At 50.1% G+C, this 22214-nt stretch overlaps 1 protein-coding gene across 30 annotated transcripts in view; it reads right to left on the bottom strand.

Moving 5' to 3' along the window:
* Positions 1-22214, bottom strand: part of NFASC (neurofascin) — a 95246-nt gene that overhangs the window by 14123 nt on the left and 58909 nt on the right. For 8 of the 30 annotated variants that reach the window (XM_026864297.1, XM_026864296.1, XM_026864304.1 and 5 more), the window contains 8 exons: positions 20455-20570; positions 18999-19203; positions 16941-17063; positions 16163-16336; positions 13386-13421; positions 6328-6594; positions 3983-4099; positions 1892-2047 (listed from right to left, as the gene is read on the bottom strand). The exons of 1 other annotated variant lie outside the window; for it this stretch is intronic. In XM_026864297.1, coding sequence (XP_026720098.1) covers positions 1892-2047; positions 3983-4099; positions 6328-6594; positions 13386-13421; positions 16163-16336; positions 16941-17063; positions 18999-19203; positions 20455-20570 — 1194 coding nt within the window. The remainder of the gene's footprint in view (positions 1-1891; positions 2048-3982; positions 4100-6327; positions 6595-13385; positions 13422-16162; positions 16337-16940; positions 17064-18998; positions 19204-20454; positions 20571-22214) is intronic. 21 more of the 30 variants (XM_026864315.1, XM_026864318.1, XM_026864319.1 and 18 more) reach the window with 14 other exon arrangements.

The raw sequence follows: 22214 nt of genomic DNA, 5'->3' as shown, positions 1-22214 counted from the left end.
CCCCTCAATTACAGAAAATAGATACGCCAAGACTACCAGCATCAATCAGCCAAGGATATTGTGCTTTGGGGTTTTGTTTGTTGTTTGGTTTTTTTTTCTGTTCCTCTCTCTAACGATTCCCTGCCCCTTGCTGTCTGTTGTGCAGGGGACTGTCCCCTCTCCCCCCAGATCCCAAAGTGGGTGAAAAGCAGGTGAGGAAAGAATAGAGACGGGTCCAGATTGGGAAATAGTTCTCCCGAAAGACACGTTGCGGGGTATGGGTGGGGGCAGTCGAGCTGGTGGTGATTTCTGAGTGAGGGGAGGGTCCAGAAGCAGAAACAAAACTGGGGATGCACCATTGCAGCTGGAGCTGTCCTGGAGAGAGTCTGAAAAATCAGGTCTCTCATTGTCTGGAGTCAGAATCAACCTCTGCAATGTAGGAACAGGCTGGGAGCTCAGAGACTTGAAACCTGCAGACACTCGTCTGCGAGCCAAGTCCTGCCAAAGCAAAGCGGTGAAAACTCCCGAGGCGAGGCGGCCGCGCCACGCAGCAGCGGGGAAAAACCCCGGTGGAAAAAATAAAATAAAATAAAAAATCAATCCGTTTTGAAAACACGGCGCTCTGCAAAGCCAAGCGTGTTCTGCGCCGTGGATGCGGCCGCATCCCAGGGTGACGGAGCAGTTTGAGGCGGGGCAGAGGCAGGACAGAGCCAAGGTCAGCGCTTGCTGGTTATTTCTCTGCGTTGGGCAGCATCAGACATGCAGAAATACCAGCAGTTGCCATCTGTCCCTGTGTCATCTTAGCACGTCAGAGAATTACTCAGCGGTGTTACAGCTTGCCAAATATTTTGGACACCAAATAAGATGTGTACAGGGGGGGTGGGGAGAGCTGCTGCCCCCCCACCTCCCCCTGCCACGCTCCCTTGCTGCGAGTTACATTTTTCCTTTTGCCCTTTTCAGCAAAAAGACAAGTGGTAAGTGCTTGAGCTTTTCCTCTCCAGGGCTGCATCTGAGCAAAATCATTTTAGTTCTTTGAAAATCAACAGCCTCTCCCTACTACATCTGTCAGTGTGGGCTGCTCCACTGTTGCTTTCTCCTTGGTTTTTCAGCGAAGTGTTTAGACCCGCGCTTTGACAGGCGTCGTGCACAGATTCCTACGGCAAAACCCCCGGGTGAATACAAAGGAAGTTACAGCTGGTTTGATTTACTGAAACTCATTGAGCGTGAACGGTGAAGTTTTATAAATGCGTAAAGCCCGCTTCAGTGCCTGTGGAAGTCAACAAGGGTATTTCTCTGGCATTTGGTGGGCAGAGTAGGAAGCCCATCATTAGAAAGCTGTAAAAAAACCACTCGGGTGCTAAGCCTGGAAAATTGCTTCTGCAATTAAATGCGAAGTTGCCAGAGGAAACGTACCTGGAGGGTGGGAAACCCTCGGCATATGCCACGTGTGACTCGGAGCAAGGTCTTCTGCAAACGCTGCCTTCCCCATCCTGCCCCTCTCCTGCACCCCGTCACCAGTACCTCCCCTCCTGCCCCTCTGCCGTAACCTGGGGCCAGACCACGAGTAGCAACGCGCAGGTGGAAATGCGAACCGCACGGTGGTGGGGCTCCAGGCAGAGCTGTGTGACAACGTGAGCGTGTTCTCCCCCCTCCTTAAAGACCTTTTCCTTCCAAGGGATCCCCCATCCCTCCTGGGGCTCTCCTCTCGCTTGCGCAACCTCCTGGCGATGCTGGGGGCGGCTTTATAATAAAAGGCAGGGATGGGGAGGGGGGGCTGTCGGGGGTGGTGGATGAGGGTTGTTCCATGCAGTCATGGTCAAACCACCTCCCGCCACCACGCGAATGACGTCGGCGGTGATGGATGGGACATGCCTCGGAAACACACCCCGCGGCGGGGCTGCACCCGTCTCACCTGAGCTGGTGGTAAAGGTTATGTACGAGTGTTCGCTGGGGCTAGACCATATGGGGAACACCCACAGCTTGTACATCATTCCCGGCGTCAGATTCGCCAGCTGCACAGAGGAAGGGGTCTGAGCTTTAACAGGGATAGATTTCTCTGTCTTGTTACCTGAGAAACAGAAACCGCACATCAAACCCAGCCGCGGGAGGCTCCCAGAGATTACCGTGTTGACACTGCAGGCAGTGCACTACGCTATCCCCAGCTGCTGAGCAGAAATAATACAGCTTGATGGTCAAGGAGCTAATAACGGCTTTGTGATTATTACTCGCTGAGAATAGAAGAAAATTGGTGACGCAGGGATATGGTGTGGGTTTTGCTGCATCCCTGCTTGCCGTACTGGAAAGAATACTGAGAGCTATTCAGTTTTCTCCCTGTTTTTAAGACCCGATAGGTCCTTTATCTGCCCAGCCTCAGGTCTGGATAGTTGGGTATTTACCACAAAAAGCCTGAAATTTGCCTGGTCCCGCTCGGCTGGGTGAAGGCGCTACACGGCTCAGCAAAGGAGCCAGTTCTTGAGCTTTGGGGAGTTTTGCTGGTAGGTTAAGGAGGCTTTGAATGAGCTGGACGTTGCATTAAACACGCTGCGGGGCTGCTCACCCCAGCTGGCAGGTTGCTGCTTTCGGGGTGCGAGTTCAGCCCTTCGGCTGGTTGCTGCCAGGCTCTGTCTAAGGACGACCCGTTCTTTGCACTTGGGCCAGGAATCATTTGCTGCTGAGCTTAATACTGAGCATCAAACCACTGAATTCTAAGAAAACCTGCAGTGGGGCTTTGATTTGTGGCTCTGGAGGTGCGCGCCTCCCAGTTCAGCAATGCTGCGGGGAAGGGGAAATGTGGCTTTGAGGCCAAAAGCATGCTGCTTGCTTCAAAGGCCACCAGAAAGGGAGGAGAGCCACGGCTGCTCGGGAAGGGCTGAAATCTCCAAGATTTCCTCTCTCTCGGCCAGACCCTGATTAGGCTGAGCCAAGGTGTTGCTGCTGCTGCAGCCCAGCCTGAGCACAAACTCAGCCCGTGGGCTCTGGAAAAGCATCACCTGCTCTTTGTGCTTCCCGGTGATGGGGAGGATCCAGGGCTGGCAGCGGGTGGTTTGGGAGCTGGGATACTTGGCATTTAGGGCTTGGAAAGCTGATGTGTGTCTGGAATTATGGAAACTGCTTAAAAAGGGGGAAGGCTGAGCCTAGCCCAGCCCACGCTGCCTACTGAAGCCCTGCAGGCTGCGGAGCGAGACCAGGCACTGGCTGCACATTAGCAATTGTTTCAAGGAGAAATCAAAATCATCTCTTAAGTGATGTTGTAAATGACCAAAGGTGGTTTGCTGTCAATGGTTAGGCCTAGTTGACTTATTTAAAATGCCGAGTTAAGACTGGCGTACCAGGTGATGTGAGGGCTGAAATGGCTGGGAAATAAAGTCAGAGATAAGCAGTACTCATCACTGCCTATCTACAGAAAAGAAAAACCCCAACAACCAACATGTAAACATCCTTCTAAACAAGTACTAAAACCAGAGATAGCGGCTTTGACCTTCCAGACTAAGTACGTAGCCTTACAAATTTAAGAGACAACGGTATCCGATACGACGGTTTGGGATCATAGATGATTCTGCCAACTCCAGGTTCAAGAAGCCCGTCTTCAAAGGGCGTAAAACTACTCTCCAAATTATGTAGATTGTTTTCCCTTAAAGTTTTGTCCCCTTCATGTATATATATATATATATATATATATATCTGTTTTTAAGGCTCTTTACATTGTGACCACATACAGCCCAGCTCCACGAACAGCCTTGCTCATCTCTGTTCCATAAACACCTCGCGGCAGTCGGTGCAAGGAGGGGGAATCACTTGGGAATCAGTCACCAGGATTAGCTCTGGTGCACTCCAAACAGCCATGACCGTGACCTGCCTTTTCCTCTCCCATCCTCCACGTGGCCATCGAGCATCATTCCACACGCAGTAATTAAGACCGAGTAATCGGTTGCAACCGTGGGAGCTGGCAGGATCTCTAATGGCAGCACCACCCTCTAGAGTCCCCACGCGATCTGATGCTTACTGGTGATATACTTAACCACAAAGTCAGTTCCTGCAGAGTAATTGTGGCTCCAGGTGATGTTTGCCCAGTTACTATTAGCCATAGCTCTTATGTCCCATATGGACGATCCATTGGTGGCTGGTGGACAGGTTAGAACAGGAGTTAGTATTTTGGATACACGAATGAGACCTCATCTAGCATCTGGTGTTGGTAAAAACCTTACAAAATCATTCCTGAAGTTAATCTTAACCTACAAGCGTGCCTAAGGACGTATTTGTTCCTATCAAGATCTTTAAATTTTTGGGGGGAAGTTTGGTAGCAGAAGCTCATTGCGTGTTGGTGTTTAAGTCCAACTGCACTCAGCTTATCTTTGGAGTCTGAAGACTTCCGTGGCACATCCCTGAGGACTTCAGTGAGCCGGGAAATCTCCTGACTAAACTCGTGCCCAAATGGACACGGGAGACATGTGCATGAATGCACACGGACTCGCTGCCACAACCGAGAAGGAAAGGCTGGGAGAGAATATTGTCACGTTACTGGGTCTAGAGACAGCCAGTGGGGCAATGAAGTCACTCGTTTCTGATTTTGAAGTTAAGGATTGTCGACGTTGCTTTGGAGAGCGGATGAACTTCATTTCTAGTGAAGTAGAGCTAATCCACTACTTTAGTGTGTCTTTAAGTGACATCAGAGAAGTTACACCTTGGTTTTATTCTTGTTGTTATTTACATCAGGGTGTAGCTCAGGCTTTGGTTTGACCAAATAACAGACGGGGACGAGGCCAGCTATGTGACTTTTAGGAGACTGCAAGGACCTGACGCTGTGGGGTTGGGGACGTGACCTAGAATCCCTGGTACAAACACAACCTGTGCTGCCCTGTCTGCCCACATTACGGCTCAGCCTCTTCCCTCGTGTCCCCGGGGTCGTTCGGGACACGCACGGTTCCTCGTGCAGCTCCTCTTTTCCTCCCATCTCCTCTCCCTGCTCCGTGGCAGTGCGCGCCTCGCCACTTAATTGCCCATTTTCAATTAGCGACGTTTTCCCACATCGTCACTGAACAGCGACTGTGCTGCGGCTGCATTTTTTTTTTTTTCCTTCATTACTAACACCTCCTCTACAGCGACGAAGCTGCAGCTGTATTTCTCACACCAGTTTTGATGATTTGGGTCGTGGCAGCGCAGCTCCCGGGGTGCTTTCCCTCGACTTGCAGCGCTGCGCAGCGTAAGGCTGCTCCGGCTGGGGAGGTGTGTGGTGCCACAAGCTGGGACGTAAATTCACCTTTCTTACTTCAGGTCTGCACCTTTGATAAGCAAATCAGTGCAAAGCAGGAACCGTGCTGCGGATTTGCAGATCTGTTTTACTGCCGAGGATCAGGTGGGGGCAGGCCCTCCCAGCGAATATTTTTGGTGGGTATTTTGAACCATCCTGAGCTAATCTCATGTAATATAAAAAGGGTCTGAACTGCTTTAATCAAATTCTTGAGTTAAATGAGTATTCGCTTCGATACTCATTATTACCACTATGTCCTTTCTCTTTTTTTATGAAGAGTTACCGAAGGTTTCTGCAGCTTTTGCACTTTTGAGTGTGTCCTGTCCGGCTATGCAACTGAATTCTTTTGACTGCATTCCCTCTTGCTACTAGCTTGTTTGATTTTTGAATAACCTGAATATAACTACCCATAATGATTTATTAGCTGTAGATATAGCAGCGTTTTGAAAACAAGCCTCAGCGAGATACGTCTCTCTGTGTGTCAGTAAAAACATATACAGTAGGGAATATGCCTCCACCAAAACAGAGTTTGAGCCATCCCGTTCTAGCTGGTTGCATGAGGAGTTTATCTTGACCTGATAAATAACTGGCACACACCTGCGTGTTGTAACTTAAACACGTCCCCAGCTCTCCTGTGGGCTATGGCTAGGTTACATCGCCAAGAGCAGCAGCATAAACCAAAAGACTCGTATAAATGATGACAGGTCTCTTAGCTAAGAGTTGATGTGCAAAATTTGAAGTGACGTTTTTCTATAATGGTGACAGAATCCCTTTTTAATGACAGCGAGATACAAGATAATACCTCGGAGAGCTTTTGTAGGGTCTTCCACCGCCTTCCCAAACACTGACGCTAATTCAACACTCTGGGGAGGGCTGGGACAGACCAGGAGGGTGGCACAGAGAACCCCCCCAAAATGCCGGGAGCCACGTGTGCACCTCGATTCCTGAGCCTGTGCCACCTCCGGCTCCTCGCAAAGCCCTTCCCAGAGCGTGGGATGTCTTAACTTTGGCCTCTTCCCAGTGTTAATCCTGGCTCTGAGCAAGAGGCGGGGAGGGTCCCAGTAGGGTTAGAGGGTTAGAGGAAAAGGAAAGCGCAGTACCCAACTCCTGCTTTGTGGTGGCTGCCGGAGCCCTCTCTGGAGCTGTTGTAGTGCTTGCGGCGGTGGTGGCGGGTAGAGTGGTGGCGGCTGGAGTGGTGGTGGTGGTTGTGGTGGTAGTTGTGTCGGTGGTTGTGGTGGTAGTTGTGTCGGTGGTTGTGGTAGTTGTGTCGGTAGTTGTGGTGTCGGTAGTTGTTGTGTCGGTGGTGGTACTTGGGGTGGTTGTAGTACTGGTTAGACCGACGGTAGGAGGAGGCGACCCAGTTGCAGCTGGGAGAGGGAAACACTGGTTTTTTAGACGAGGTGATGTCTCCTCGGGGCTTGCACTCGCCATCCCCGACGCCTGGATGCGCGGGCACACGAGAGAAAGCAGAGCAGCGCGGCGCAGAGACGGGGCGGGGAGGGAGGGAGGGAGGCAGAAACTGCACCGGGAAACACGAGGCTGAACCGCTTTTCCCGTCCCCGTGCAGGGATGGCCCTGGGGACGGCCACGCACCCGGCTGGGGGGGTGAAGAGGGGCAGCAAGCAGGGGGGGGGCTGCCCCCAGCAAGCTGCTCCTGCGCCCCCACCGCCTGCGCCCACGTTTGATCCCTCTCCTGAGGCCGAATGACCTGCTTCTCTTTTGCCTTTGCTCTGCCGCCGGTGTCCCCCACCACCCTGGGCTTTAAATCACACGGAGGGAGGAAGGTGAGGGGGTGTTTGGGGGATGCACAGGACAGGCTGTCATCCCCCCGCCACCCCTCCCCACGCGGAACTGCACTGAGAGCACTCAGAGCTCCCTGAAATAAGAAATAGGATTTATCTCTTCAGAAAACGTAATAATCCCATTTGTCGTGGGCCAGGCAAGCCACAATTACATTAATTCCGCAGCCCCTGGACTACACCTCCAGCATTTTTGAGCTGCCAGTTCAGCCCTGCAGCTTCTCAGCTCGTCTCTGTGCTAATACCGCAGTCTGGGGATGGAGTGGCTTTAGCATTAACAGGGATTTTAGCTCCTGGGTGAGCGATGGATGATACTTTGCCATCACTGCCCCTCGCAATTTACATTTAAATTAGCTCCAAAAGGGGTTGGCACACCCCAAACTGTCCAGGGGAAAAATCTGAGCAATTTGTTTTCTAAATAACCCCCTCCACCCACATCTCACCTGTGCCGTGTTTCCAGTTTCCAGCACTTTTACGCACGCACACCACCCCGCAGGGATGAACCCCACCAAGGAGCAGTGCATTGGCTTGGGCCTGAAATCCTGCCAGCAGAAAATGCAGCTGGAATGCTGCTTAAACTGCCGGGGGTTAACTGAGCAGAGATTTACCCTGTGACGGTTGCGTTAAATTATATTTACTTACTCTCGCTGTAGAGTAAGGGGTGACAAATCCCCGTTAGGCGAATGAAAGCGGCTATTTTAAATATCACCCACACGAAGAGCTCTAGGAGGGGCCTTTAAAAGGTGTCCCAGAACCAAGCCAGGACTTTCTTTTTCACCAAGGAGCGCCACCCCCTCAAACCTCAGCCCTCCCAGAGCTCCAACAGCAGAGAAGAGCAGTAGGTCACTCAGTCCAGCTCCCTCCCGCCCGCAGCTGCAATAAAACCACAGTTACCAGCACGTCCCGAAAACACCGTCCCCACGCCACGGTGTGCCCAGAGAGCAGCGCGTCCTCTCCGCAGCGGGGTGTGTGTCGTCCCCCCCCCTCCCCAACCCCTGCAGCCACCCCCATGCAGCAGCGCAGCCACCGAAATAAAGCACCCGCCTTGCAGAGCTGATGCTGCCCCACGGCCCGGCGAGGGGCTGGGGGCGAGGGGGGTGTCCAGAGGTGGGGGTGACAGGGAGGGGACCCAGCCTGGGTGGAGAATGGCACAGCTTTGCCCTTGGGTGTTTGTAGCGGAATAACCTCCCCACACACACACACACACACACTCAGACCTGACCCGGCCACGGCAATTTGGGGGGGCTGGGGGGGTTTTGCTGCATTTCTTTCACCCGGTTACTGATGAAGGGCTTTGCTGCGTCGGGAGGTGATGAGTTACAAAAGGCTTTGTTGGGTTGAGAAGTATTAACGTCCATCTTTGCTGATTCATAGGGGTTTTGGGGAAGGTTAAGAGATTAGTGTCACTAGGTTAATGTCACCATTACCCCAATTAAGCAGCAGCTCCTCGACAGGTTTGCAACGGACACAAGTCGAACGGCGCCACAGCCAGTAGTTATTAGCTAATGCAGTCTCAGCATTTCCCCTGTGAATCTCTGGCTCCCCTCTAAGGAAAATCAGACCCAACAAGGCACAAAGCAACTTGCTGGGAGGTAGGAGCCGGTGGAAAAAAAATCTAATACAGCCCCCAGGGTTGTTACACATCCCTGCATCAATGCCTCTCCCACACAGCATCTTCGAGGACTATCCGCAGCACCTAGCGCTGCTGTAAATAACTTTAGCAGGAGGAGATACTCAGCTTTAATGCTCCTCTAGTCCCTAGATGTGAAGAGATTATCGGGGATAAGTCGAAGCTGCACTGTCCCTCGTGCAGGGTCTCATCTTTATGTATTACATGCAGATACACGCACGCAGGTGAAGCTGCAGTGCCAAGACCTTCCTGGATGCTGCATTGACCAAAGGGGTTCAGCATGAGTCTGAGCTGTTGCTCAGGACGTGTCAGGGTTTGCCCACGCTGCTCTGGCAGAAGCGATTCCCCAAGAGCGGGGCTACCACACTGCATCAGGATAATGATGCTCGCTCCCTGCGTGAGATGCAGGAGGGGGTGTTGGCACTGGGGATAAAAATGGTCCTGGCAGGACTAGGAACAGGTGAAAAGTGAGCTTGGGTGAGTCCAGAAGGCAATAGTTCAGGGAGGGGAGGATGGGGAGAGCATCTCTGGGCAGCACCGCGCTACAGGATGGGCCGGGGCTGGGGGAAGGCAGCGCTGCAGTCGGTCAGGGCTCCTGCAGCTTGGGGGGATTTAGTCCTAAGCTGCCCTGGGATTCAAAGCTACAGCCTCATTTGTGTTTAAATATGAAATGTATGCGGGGAGAAAAAAGCTCAGCTGGGAGATTTGGGGGAGAGAAGATAAGGGGCATTTTCTAGACTTTGAAATCCATCCCCTAATGAGAGCTGATTTCAGTCTGGGGGCAGATAAAGACGGTCTTTGACAGAGATCAGAGCGCTCCAGCATCCCCCGAAGAAAAGGACACCCTGCCATGGGGACCAGTGGGGGCAGCCCACGCGGGGCCACGGCCCCTACCTGGGGTCTCCCGCTCTCTTAAGGACTGACAGATCACTGCTCCTGGCAGCAAAAGAGGGGACGGGGGAGATGGAGGGCCAGGCTGGCATTTCCAGCTCATTTTGAAAAAAAACTAATAATCACACACAGCCTGCTACAAATGCGGTTGGCAATCCTTTCCTGAATTTATTTTTCTGCCTTCCCAACTTGAGGTTCACTCAAGGGCTTTGACAACAGTTGCCTCAAGTTTAGGTACAGGACTGAGCATCTGGTATTTGTGTGACAGGGGAAAAAATTCCACACACCCTCACACCCCGTTTGAAAGCAGGGGCTGCCACCTTCCCCATTGCAGGGCAGAGCAGCGCCCTGAAAACCAGTTTCAAGCAGGTTTGAAATTGCCCCAGTACGCCCAGGAAACCCAGAGTAAAATCCAGTAACATCAATTCCCCTTCTCTTGCTCCCAGCACAGCCTAGCCCCTCTTCCTGGCAACATCTAAAGGGCCATTCTGCTCATTACTAAGCCCCATCTTTGCGAGGCTGAGATTGCTTTTTCTGTCTGCAAGATGCATTACCCTTTCAGGTAATGGAGACCAAGGGGCACGGTGGGGAGGAGATGTGCTGCTATAATGGACGGAGGATGCAGCGGTCTGGCTGTAGCAATTAATAGCCCAAGTAACGAGAGAGATGCTTGCAGCAGGACGGCCGTACTCTGCTGCAGCTTGGCTCCTACGACCACGAATGGACCAGTAAAAAGGAGCCCAAGAGTTGCACAAAAATATGTGTGAGGCTCAGATTAGAAAAAAAACAAAACAAAACAAAACAGGAAGAATCATAGAAGGGGGGTATGTAAAAAGGAAGCCTCTTAAGAGAGGGACTCGAGTCCTGCTCCGAGGAGTGGAGCAGTTCAGGGAGTAGTTGCTTGTTATTTTGCAAAATGCAGGAAACAATCCCCATCCATACTGCTCTTTAATTATTTAAAGGTGCTTTTAATGTGTTATTAGGCTGTAGTAACAGTTTTCCCTTGGGTGTGTCTACAAAATAATTAGGCTTGGAGAAATTTGATTAATTTTTCATGAATTTTGATGATTAGCCAAATACATTTTCAGAGATTTTTTTTTTTTGCTTCTTGCCCTCTCCCAGTTTTTAACAACAGAAGGAAATTGTAAAGTCTTTACCATAAAGTGTTCCAAATCTGATGATAGCTGTAAGAAAGTCAAGAATAGAAAGGAGCGATTGAGCAGCCTCTGAAAGAGAGGGGTCAGCAGTTCTCTGTTTTTACTGCTGTCCATTTCTAAAATGAACAATAGGATCTTTCTCCTCCAATTCCTAATTATGGAGAGAAAAGAAGGGAACAGAGAAAAGTCAATGTTGTTTTTTTTTTTTTCCTTAAAGTCTAACAGCAATACTCTTTATGGTCCCTGGTGAAGTTTTTTCCATACACATGGGTAGTATAGGATCCAGTTTGGGTTTTTTTCTCTCATTCATAGCATAAATGAAAAGCCCTTTTCAGATGTCCTCTTTTTTTCCCCTTATTACCTCTCCCTTTGTCCAGGTCCGGCTTAGGAAAGGTAAAGCCTTTCCTAAGGGAAAGTCCCTGCACTCCACTTTGAGTTCATCAAAGCTGGTCCAGTTTCTCATACACATACAAACCAGCTATGACCCTGTATCTGTAAGGTTATCCCTGAAATAAATAAATAATTAAAAAAGAAAAAAGACCTTTTTTTTTAGTGCCAGCAGCTGGTGGCAAAGAGCATTTTACTGCAATTTAAGACAACTTTCGCCGTGAATCCATAAAAATCTACGAAATCTAGGTCACTGCGCGGAGGTGAATTTTCTGAGAGAGGTCAAGCAGCATTCCACTCGCACCCGGGACTTGTTAGGAAGAGAAACAACCTCTCAGGACAAACACTGCTCCAACTGTGTAACGGCTCCCGCACCCGCCCCGCGTCCTAATGAGAAACGACATCCAGCTCAAGAGCAAGACAAAGATGAGCGCTGGGTGTTGCTACGGTTTATACTGCCTTGATTTCTCTTGCTGAAGGCCAGCGTGGCGAGGGAGCTGTGAATGCAGCTTCGTTAGCACTTAACGAAACTACCACTCCTGTTATTGACTCTTCGACTTCTTTCAGCTCTGGCCTATCTTTTCTCTTTACTCTTTCTCCCAGCAAAGGGTTAAAAAACAGAGGGGCGGGGGACCAGTGGGCTCTGTTCTTGTAGAATTATCCTTTAAATGGCAAAAAATTCATCTAGCTCCCAGTGCTGTAAGAAATTATGCCTGAAATGATGCTGGAAGGATAAAGAGATCACTTTGTGTTTTCAAAGTTGAGCAACATCCACTGCAAGTAGGAACGTACTTCAGAAGGTGATCCCGAGCCACAAAGAAAATCTAGATTCTTGTAGGTGAGCCGGACCCTGTCTGAAGTATAAACTACAGCGGCAAAACAGCCCTCGCGGACTCGGAGGAGAGAGAACTGCTAAACCAAAGGGTTACATCCATTTTCAGTTTCCCACCACCCAAAGCAGAGCAATCTGTTACCCCCTCCCTTTTTTCTTTTTCTTTTTTTTTTTTAGGAAGAGAAAAGTATAGTAAGAAAAAGATTGGCATCTATTCAGGAAGGAAAAAAACCAAACCAAACGGAAAATAATATTGGGTAGAGAGACATCACTGCAACAAAATAAAAAGAGGAGAAACATCTATGAGGTCCTGCACTTGCATCGCTTGGGAAGAGTCTTCCCGAAGCAGCTGTTCCTCCCTGGGGAGCCCCAGGGCCGTGTTCAGCAAAGGCAAAGCACCACCTCTGACAGAGAGACGCTGCCCCAGACCAAAAGACTTTTCCGCAGCATTCGGGGTGTGTTTGGGCGGGTCACACTCCCTAGTGCTGCCACAAGCCCCCTTCAGAGCTTGGTCACAGGGTTGTCCCTGCTGCTGGGCTCAAAGGGGGGCTGTGAGGGGAAAAAAAAAAAAAAAAAAAAAGTCGTATCTGCGGCTTTTGTAAGAGGTAGGCGTCCTTCTTTGGGCAACCAGAAGTTATGCTTATGCTTTGGACTTTGCAAGGGTTGACACTGGGTAAACTGAGGGTTTGGGTTTTCTTGAAAGCAAGTAGAGATGCTGCCCCCCCCACCCCCCTGCCCCGTTACAAGAAAAGGTTCAAGAAAACGTTTCTCTCTGCTTCAACGCCGCTGTAGAAATTCGCAATCGAGGGCAAAGCCAGCAATAGCCTCGCATGCAGACATGCACAGCTGTGGCACAAACATTGTCCTTAACCCTTTCAATGGGCACCTGGAAACAAAAGAATTTTCTCCTGTACCAAAGCCCTGGCAGCCCTCAAAGAGCCACGGGGAGGCACGTGGCTGCAACACAGACCTGTGTGACCGAGGCAGGCCAGGCTTGCCTGGGTGTGAAAATGCAGCTTAAATACTGCCCGGTGGCAGGACGGGCACCACCGAGCCAGGGCTGGCTGGGAAATCAGCCGCATTCTGCAGGGTAGGGATGTTGAGGCTTAAAAAGGGAGAGGGCTTGTGCAGACCTGGGGTTAAAAACCTCTTTAATAGGGCAACTTCATTTTTGCTTACCCAGTCTGTGGCAGCCGCAGTGTTTGGAGGGTTTAGCATTAGGCATCTGTTAAGCCTGGCTTAAAGATATTTTTGATGTTTGCAGACGCACACCTCACCCCTGCTGTGGAGCCTGCCCTTGTCCCTTCTGCCTGTGGGGTTTTGTTTTTACCCGCCATCGTTTCATATGCCAAATTTGTGCTCCTGACACTTCACCTTCCCATTGAAAGGGTTAATGGAGTGCATGCTTAATTGCCAGCACACGCAAGCGAGCCTGGAGTGAGCCTTGCCCCATGCCTGTTACCTCCTCCGGCTGGTACGGTACCTGGGGTTGGCGTGGCTTCAGAGGGCAGTGCCAAGGATAAGGAGGGGAATACGAGGAGAGCATAGAAGAGAAAGGAAGAGAAAACAGAGGAACATATAAACCAGACAGAACACACCAACAAGAGACTCGGGACCACTTGCACACAGTCACCAGAGACTTGAGAGAGAGGAAATAAACGCATTAGCTCCAACCCGTCACCCTCCTGCGCGTCCGAGCCACTTGCTCAGGGCAGAGAGAGCAGGGACGTCCCCTCGGAGAGGGAGATTACCAGTTAAACACACACCAGCTCCCCAGCAGAGATGCCAGCGGTGTCCATTAAGTAAAGCGCTTAAGCGGGTGCTTATATCTAATCCCAGCAAGGACCGGTTTGGACACTGGACTTTGCTTTTGTTTTTCTAGTGCAGCTCGAACATCAGCGCTCCTCCTGTCTCGCGTGGGTTGGAGCCCTTGGCGCAGAACAGCGAGATGTGTCTTATTTAAACTTCTCAGGTGAATGAGTCTGGCAAGCAGAAAACAACCTCTGAATGCATCAATGGGTTTAATTTTCTTAATCTGCTTTTTTTTTTTTTTTTTTTTTTTTTCTTTTTTTTTTTTTTTTTTTTTCTTTTGCACGGTTTTACAGCGGGTGCTTCATATCCAAGTGGGGGTTTAGAGCTGCTAATTGTACTTACACGCCTGTCGTTAACAGAACTCGCCTACGTCATGTTGTACCTCAGGGTGCCGTGTTTTGAGGTCAAACTTTGCCATACTTCTGTAACTTCAGACTATTTTTTAATTTTTTTTTTTTTTTTGGCTTAACGGCAAACGCTTTGCCCTTGTGGGAAGCGGCAGCGGCTCGTCCCTTCGGCAGGGGCACCTGGGGAGCACTGGGTGCCACCACCCTCCGTGTCCCCGACCCCGAGGACGGGGAACCTTACCTCGTCACGCCGGCACACACCGCACCTGCTATTGCCTGATACAAAGCAGTTAAGCAACAACACAACAACGCTTGGGTTATGGCGATTGTTTGGCTGCTCTCTGCTTGACAGTTGCTGTTAGCAGCGTGTAGGAACAAACCCAGTAAAGCAAAATATATGGAACAACTGGAACACTACTACCAGCACCGACAACTTCAATCTGATCCCTGTGCTCTAACGGTTTGTTCAGCAAAGCTCCTTTTTAAAACACGGATGTGCCCCCTCTCCTTTTTGCCAGAGTGTAGCTTAGCTGTTTGTTTTTTTTTTTTCCCCCGTAGCGTCCGCAGCCCCATCTCCCATCCTGTTACATCAATTAGTGATGCTGGAGCCCACCTAAGAGGTGTCAGGAAGCATTTCCTTTCCACCGGGTCATCAGTAGGAATTATTTTTCCTACTCCAAGCCATTAGTTGGGGAGGGGGAGATGGAGGGAAAGGAGACAAACCCTCCATTAAATCAGAGCACTAACCAAATCATAGGTCTTTTAGCAAATGCTAAAGAAAGGAAAGAGCCAGCTTTTGTCTCCCCGAGTTCCCTCAGGGCTCCTGAACTTTCACTTAGTTTGATGAATGTCCCACAACGGGCATTTTATCTTATTATGAATCTGGGAGTTGGGGTTTCGCTTTGGAGGGTCAGGTCAGGTGCTGGTTTATGGGGTGACAGTGTCACCAAAAAACGGGATAGAAACTTATCGACACCAACGTGATGTGGATAAGCAGACACTTCTTTATTAATGGCCGGGGGCACAGGGGGAGTCGTCTCACCAGCAACGCACGCCGAGCACCAGAATTATACATCTTATATAGAACTTACTCATTAAGTATTCATACATAGACACAGAATTTCGTGTAAATCATCAACATACTCTCCTCCTATTTTTCCGATTATGCGCGGTGAAAGCTGGAAATGTCTAGAAATGGGTCTGGGGTGTAATAGGGGTAGGTGGTCCACGAGTCGGTGGTCGCCATCTCCCCCCACCGGAATTACCTCCTGCCTAAGGACATAGTTTCTTGGCAGGTACTTGCAAGCTGTTATGGTCACTTCCCTCAGTTCCCATTAATCCTGAACCTTGACAACTACTTGCGTTCTTCTAGTTCTATGTATACGTCGTAAATCAGTTTACAGGTTATCTTGTGTTTTGTTACCTAGGTTCTAACTCTTCCTACTAGATAATTATGACCAATCCCTTGGTACGGGACTGTACAGGGGATTTTAAAGTGGCAGTCGGTTGCTGGTACAAAATGCAATAAATGTGAACAAATAATTTCTACTAAGATACCTCTTAATTCTATACTCATATTAAAATCAAACGTAATTTCAACTGATAGCAAAATCAGTAACAACAGGGAGGTGGCACCACAGCCCCTGCCTGGGGTTCACTCTCCGGAGGGTGCAGCGGCTGCACCCCCTTCAAGCCACATGAAAATCACCCACATCTGCCCCTTTTTTACCTCCTGCAGAGGGGCGGATCAGAGCTTTGTCCCTTTGCAGGATGAGAGCAGGATGCTCTCCCGGTGCGGGGGCACGTGAGGAACGCTGAATGCTTGGGGGTCCACAAGATGGTTCCTGACAGCACAGGATGATCCCCCCCCCAGTCACCTCTGTAGCATTTCTGCCGCGGTATTTGTCCTGGTCAGTCATCTCTCTATCTCTGCAGTAGAAAGTACCTGTGCACCAGTTACTGGTTTGGACTGGTTGCTCTGTAGACCACCTGATTCTCTGACCTGCGGTTTTCAGCTCACACACGTACCATCACCCCCCAACCCCGCAGCAAAGCCAGGAGCGGTTGCTGCTGCACATACCTTCGTTCAGCAGGGCTGGCGACTCCTCCATTACTGTTTCGCCTTCTCCCACCTGGGTCCGTGCGCGCAGGAAGAAGCGATAGCGCGAGATGGGGTCTGTCCTCTGCAGGGTGAACCTTGTCTGATTGGGAGAGAAGTTCTCTACCAGGGTTCGGCCCGTTTTGGATCCGTTAACTGGGGAGGAAAGGCAGGTCGTGGTGGCTTCAACCTTGGTTCAGAAATACTCTATCACCTCACCCCCTGCTCTTGCTGTGGGACTGCACGTGCTCTAGAGCTGTCGCTGCTGTTAAATACGCTTCATCTAGGGCAGCTGGTGGCCTACTGGGTGAGGAACCTGCTAGTGGGGACATTCCGGGTTGTGTCGGTGGTCGCAAGCGGCTCAGAGAAGGTTGTAACTGCCCCAAGCATCGTGCTGGGCTCTGCAGAGCGTGCTGCGCTCCTGGCAGCACCTCTTATACAGCCGGGAGCTTGCGTTTGAGGGAGCGCATAAACTACTCAGACTGAACTTAAAGCTCTTTCTAAAACAGAGATCAAACTTATTTCCCTTCAGCAGTCGAGTCTGGAGAACTGCTGAGCACCCGCCACCCTCCCTGGTTAACTGCAGCTGCCCAGCACTGCTCCAGGACTCCCCTCCAACACCAGCACCTCTCATCTTGTGCTGAAAGTCTCCAGCTCCTTACCGAGAGCTTTCTGTGCTGGGTGAGGAGGTAATTAGCAACAAGGAAAATACTTAATGACTTAATTATCATTCACTAAGAAGAGAACACGTGGAACGTACAGGCTTGATATCTAAGGTTGTATCCTGTGAGGACTCCATTGGGATGCTCTGGGTGATCCCACTCCAGATTGATGCTTTCCAGGTTTGGCTGTCGGATTCTTAAATACCTGGGGGAGCTGGGCACTTGGGAGGAGGATGGGACCAGGAAGGAGAGGGAAAGAAAAAAATAACATACAAGATAACATACCTTACAATACTGTATACATCGCAGGCTGACTGATACACTCAAGACACTCGTAAACACACACACACACACAGATAACACACACACACACACACACACTAAAGGTCAGCAACCGATTGAACAAGAGTCTGTGCCAGAAACCATGCGCCAGCCCAGGGTTTTCAGCAGCGTGTGTGCAGGGAGCAGAAACCAGAGCAGCTCTGCATGCAGCCCCAGCCCCGGGCCGTGCCGGCCGGGTACCGCTGCCCTCCCGCGCGCAGCTCGGCCCGAATCCCACCCAAAGATGCTGCAGCCGTGAAGCGGAGCTGTGACAGAGCTCATGTCCCACCTCTGCATGTTCTACGCATACTTTACTGGTCTTGCTGACAGCCCCCCGCCCAGCCCAACGCTTACATCTTGTCTATTTATCTGTTGGAACGGTGAAAAATAGTATAGCAGCTTCTCTTATTGCAAAGCATCTTTGTGGTATTAACGTCTAGAGATCTGTAACGGGGAGCTGGTGCATGCACAGGGATCCTTACCCTGAGGAATGGCTGCTTTTATGACTGCTTATTCAAAGCTAGTAAAGGAAGGAAAGCATTATACATTCTTGAATTAAATTCCTCTCCTGCTTTACTCATAATCTTGACTTGGGAAAGAACTTGGCTCTCTGATCTGAGAGGTTACGGATTTTTATATTTATTTTTTTTTTAAACAGAAGCTTTGCAAAATATCATTCCGTCTCCCAAACACCAATAAATAGCTTAGTGGTATTGGGGAGGAAAAAAAAAAAAGAACAGTTTTCTCATGACAAGAGTATAATCCGCTATAATTTCTTCAATCAATGGCACCCACGGATGCACACAGCCACCCCAAACGCTCCCTGCCTCGAGCACACGAGTCAACAGCTCAACCAAAATGCACCTGATGGCACAACCACCCTACTGGAACAGAGTCCTTTCTTTTTAGAGAAGCTTAATTATGGCTGATCAACTGAAACCCCTTAGCAAATGGTGACGGCATCCAAGAAAAGGAAGAAGGAGACTGGGCTGAGAGGTGCTGTTCTTGCACCGCAGGAATAAGGATGAAGAGGGAGAGGAAGAGGAAGATCCCGTAGTAATTTTGAGTTAGTTGAGACAGGATTTGCTTCCAGCCTCTACTGTCTTCTCCTCTTGCATTTTTGTAGCACACTGTGCTAAAAACATCTGTGCTATAGGAAGATCCATTGCCAGGCACTGAAAGTGCAGCTCCAACAAAAAGTTACTGGCATGTCTATAAATAGCTCCTGTGACAGCAAGAAAATTAAAATCTCAAGTTCATCCTTGACACAAGCTCTTTAAACAGAAGAATGAGGTGCTCTTGCCTTAAAAGCCTGATGGGTATTAGTGACATCCTTTCAGAACAAAAGTGCTTGGGTCTTCCAGAGATTTTTTACTGCCTTTCACTGAGCGAGATGAATATATTCACTCCCGTTTCACCCACCCACAGCACGGGGAGGGCGCAGTGACATTTGCAGGTCAGGCAGCAAATCAAGGGCACGGCGCTGTGCCTCTGAAGAGGCTTTGCAAACATTTCTCTTGTTCCACCTAAGAGCTACTTGCTGATGTGTTCAAAGTACCTGAAGGGGATTTTTAGATTGACGAGACAGCGCCAGCAGTTATCTCTAGGTGTAGCTGCAGAGATGTCACCTACCCCGCGGTGAGGAAGGCACACAGCAGTGCCGTGTGACAGTGATGCTGCCCAGGCTCAGCTAAAAATTGTCCCCAGCACATCTCTGCTGCAGAGGAGGGGGCAGCTCCCGCTCCTCTCCGCAGAGCTCAGCCCCCCCCAAAACCTCTCCCAGCCTGTGCCCCAGGGACGGGTGCCTGCACAACCCCCCCTCCCTGGGAACGTACCTCCTTCTGGTGTGGGGAACTCCTTAACTTCACTGCGTGGCCCATCGCCTCTCCCGTTGGTTACAACCATCTCAAGCTTGTAGTTGCTGTAAGGAAACAGCCGGGACACTATGCCCCGGTTTCGGTCTCCAGGAAAACTCACATACTGCCGTTTTTTGGAGACCCACAGGTTCTTCAGCAAACTACTGTCTCTCCAGAAATAGGCCTTCAAGAAACACGCATGGCAAGTGAAGCTTTTCCCATTTAAGTGCAAATGTTTTTTCATTAACAAAGCATAGCAAAACGTTGCCTTTCCAAAGAGCAACAGAAGCCTTTTAGAGCAATTTAATGAAGCTCCACGTCCCCGTCCCCCCGCAGCGAGGCAGGTCAGTGGTGTTACCCGAGGAAGAGGCTGAGCACGGGGTCAAGTGCTTTACCAATGGTCACAGAGCAAAACCACTAAGCTCAGACTACAAAGAGCTGTTTCTGGTTCCAAGATCTAGGCACTGACTCGCCCTTTCTACCTGGAGTAGCACCGTAGCGGTGGACAAGGAAAAGCGGGACGTGTCCAGGCACAAAGGAAAGTCTGAACTGGGAAAGTCTCCCCCGTTCAAAGCCCCGACTAAAATCTTATTTCATGCAGAAATAAGATTCATTCAGAAAACAGGCCAGAATGACAGAGCAAAGGCAGAAGAAAATAAAAAGCAAGGAGCTTGCTTTATGCCCAGTGGATTATTGGATTTGAAATGCTGTTTGCAGGACGTGTGCTTTTGGTAACGTCTTAAATCTGATAGAAGGGGCTCTGTCCAGACTTTTGCTTCTTTTGAACCGGGCGTATCCTCTAATATTTCACCTCAGCAGTAAATATTCAACACGAAAAGGAAAAAAAAAAACATAAAAAACCAAAACACAACAGGATCTGTGCTGTCTTTAGTTGCCAGTTAGTATGAACCGCTGGGTTTAGGCTTTTCAGGGGTTGGTGTTCATTAAAAGACAACGGAGGTACTTTGGGGATGACACAAAAACCAGCCTGCTTGTACCTGTCTGAGGTCATTTCCCCCCCCAGTGCCCCCCAGCCCGTGGTTCTGGGCAGCTCTAGAGACAGGAGCCACCTTGGGGCACGGGTAGACCCACTCCCAGTGGGGGCACAAGGGCAGCCCCGCTTGCTTTGAGCAGCCCAGATCGTTCAGGCCAGCACAGGGAAGGACCAGCCCAGCACCTGGGCAGCAACAGGAGATGTCCCCAGCCCTGTCCAGGCACCACAAAGAGCAAACGGAGGCTTTTCATTTCTGGGGCTGCTCCAGAGCAGAGCTCAGCCCCTGGGGTCTGCACCCACCCATGGCAAAAGGGTCACAATGGCCGGAGGAGAGTTTTCTGTCATCCTCATTGCAGGCAGCTCCGTCACCGGGGCCACCTTGGCTACTGAGAGGGTTAGCTGTATTAATTGTCAGTGCCGACGAGATTTGGTTCTGCTCACTCTGTACTCCTTGAGCTGTCCCTGGATGGTGTCCAGGTGCACCCGGGTCCAGGTCAGAGCAATGGCAGTGCTGTTTAAAACTCTTATCCTAACATCCGTAGGCGCAGCCTTGGGATCTGAGCGTTCAGGAATAAAGCAGAGCGTACGTTAGGTACCCAGCGGTACCCCGGAGGACAGACAGACAGACGGGCACCCCCTCTTATCCCCCCCCCTTGCTGTGGTTTTCCCATCACAGGCTGCAAACCAGGCGAGGAGCAGCAGCCCCGCACGCCGGCTCTGCCATCTGCTGGCACTCCGGCCAGCCCTATCTGCTGGCAGCGATTTCATGGGGATAATAATCTTTTCTCCCTCCTTACACTCCATTTCTGAGGATTTCTAAACTTAATAAAACAAAGCAGCAGCGACAGACCAATTGTCAGCTTCCTGGCTGCCCTCGCTTGGGGCGAGCAGCCCCTGTGACCACACAAACACACAGAATAGCATCACTTACCTCCATCCCCCTCACTTTCTCCTTGACCTGTGCATGCTGTAAAAGCTGACTATTGTTTGTTGGGTTTGGTTGTTGGTTTTTTGTTTTTTTTTTTTTTTTTTTTTTAGCAGCATTTCCACAAGAAAGAGGGAAAAACTCCCCCGTATTTCACTCAGCCGGCTATCATGAGAATATTTGTGACCCAGTAAACAGCAGGGCTGCCGCAAGGGATCACCTTAGCGAGGTCTGGCTCACCTTGCTCTCCGAGTGAAGGGTTCTGGCAAGTCCAGCCCCCTCCTGCTGCAGCTGGTTGGTCACCGCTAGACCCAAGAGTTACAAAACTACCTGTTCTTTCCACATCCAGTGAATCAATTTGGCCACAACCTGCTTGTTGATCCAGTTGGGGTTTTCTACCTCCTCTTTACAGGTCACCTGCTTGTATGTAGAAAGCTCCAGTTATTTCTGAAGCAATTCAGACATGACAGGGCAGGGACTAGTTTATTTTGTTTGGGGTTTTTTTGTTTGTTTGTTTTTTTAAAACTTGTCCCACCCTTTGGGATACAGTCAGGAACACATTTGTGTCTGGGGTGTGATACGGGAGCTTTCACCTCCCCGGTTCATCTCCACGTAAAGCACACGTGTGCAGGCTTGTTTAGGTCCTCACAAAACTCAGTATTATTGCCTAAATTTTCAACTGAAACTAGGAAAAAAAAAACCAAACCCAAAACGTGTACACAGTGGTAATGCCGAGATGATGGCGCAGGCGGGTGCTTGGGGAGTTTTTCCAGTGACAGCCTCCCAGCTAGGTCCAGCTTTGCTCCCAGTGCTCAGCTATTTCCCTGACTCCCACCGTTTCTGCCCATTTTCCCTCCCGTCGCCCCGTCTCCTCTGGCAGAGGATGTGTCCCGTGCACTCTCTTAGCACCAAGATTGCAGATCTGATTGAAACTCTTGTCTCCTCTTTGTGCCTCCTTGACTTCAAACCTAGGGTCATGGCTTATCTACCTTATTTCTTGGTAATCCTGAAGTCCCACACCCAGGAACCCCACTGATGCTGCAATGCAAAGAACTACTCTATATTTCTTTAAAGATAAAGCTGTTGGCAGCAAACCGCACTATCCTAACAGGGTAAGGATAATCGTAGTTCAGAGTCTTGGATGCTACAGGCACAGAAAGTGATACCAGTGGCCCAGAAAGAAGGTGAAAAGAGAGTTCCACAAGCTGGCTGCTGTTCTGCGTGACCCGGGTTTTAAAGAAAAATAAGCTGAGCCAACGGTGTGTTGCAAACAGGA

Source organism: Athene cunicularia (assembly GCF_003259725.1).
Source record: "Athene cunicularia isolate RWA chromosome 26 unlocalized genomic scaffold, athCun1 chr26_part1, whole genome shotgun sequence".
Lineage (NCBI taxonomy): Eukaryota > Metazoa > Chordata > Aves > Strigiformes > Strigidae > Athene > Athene cunicularia.
The sequence above is the reverse complement of the archived record's forward strand: the minus strand, read 5'-3'. Positions and strand labels throughout refer to the sequence as shown.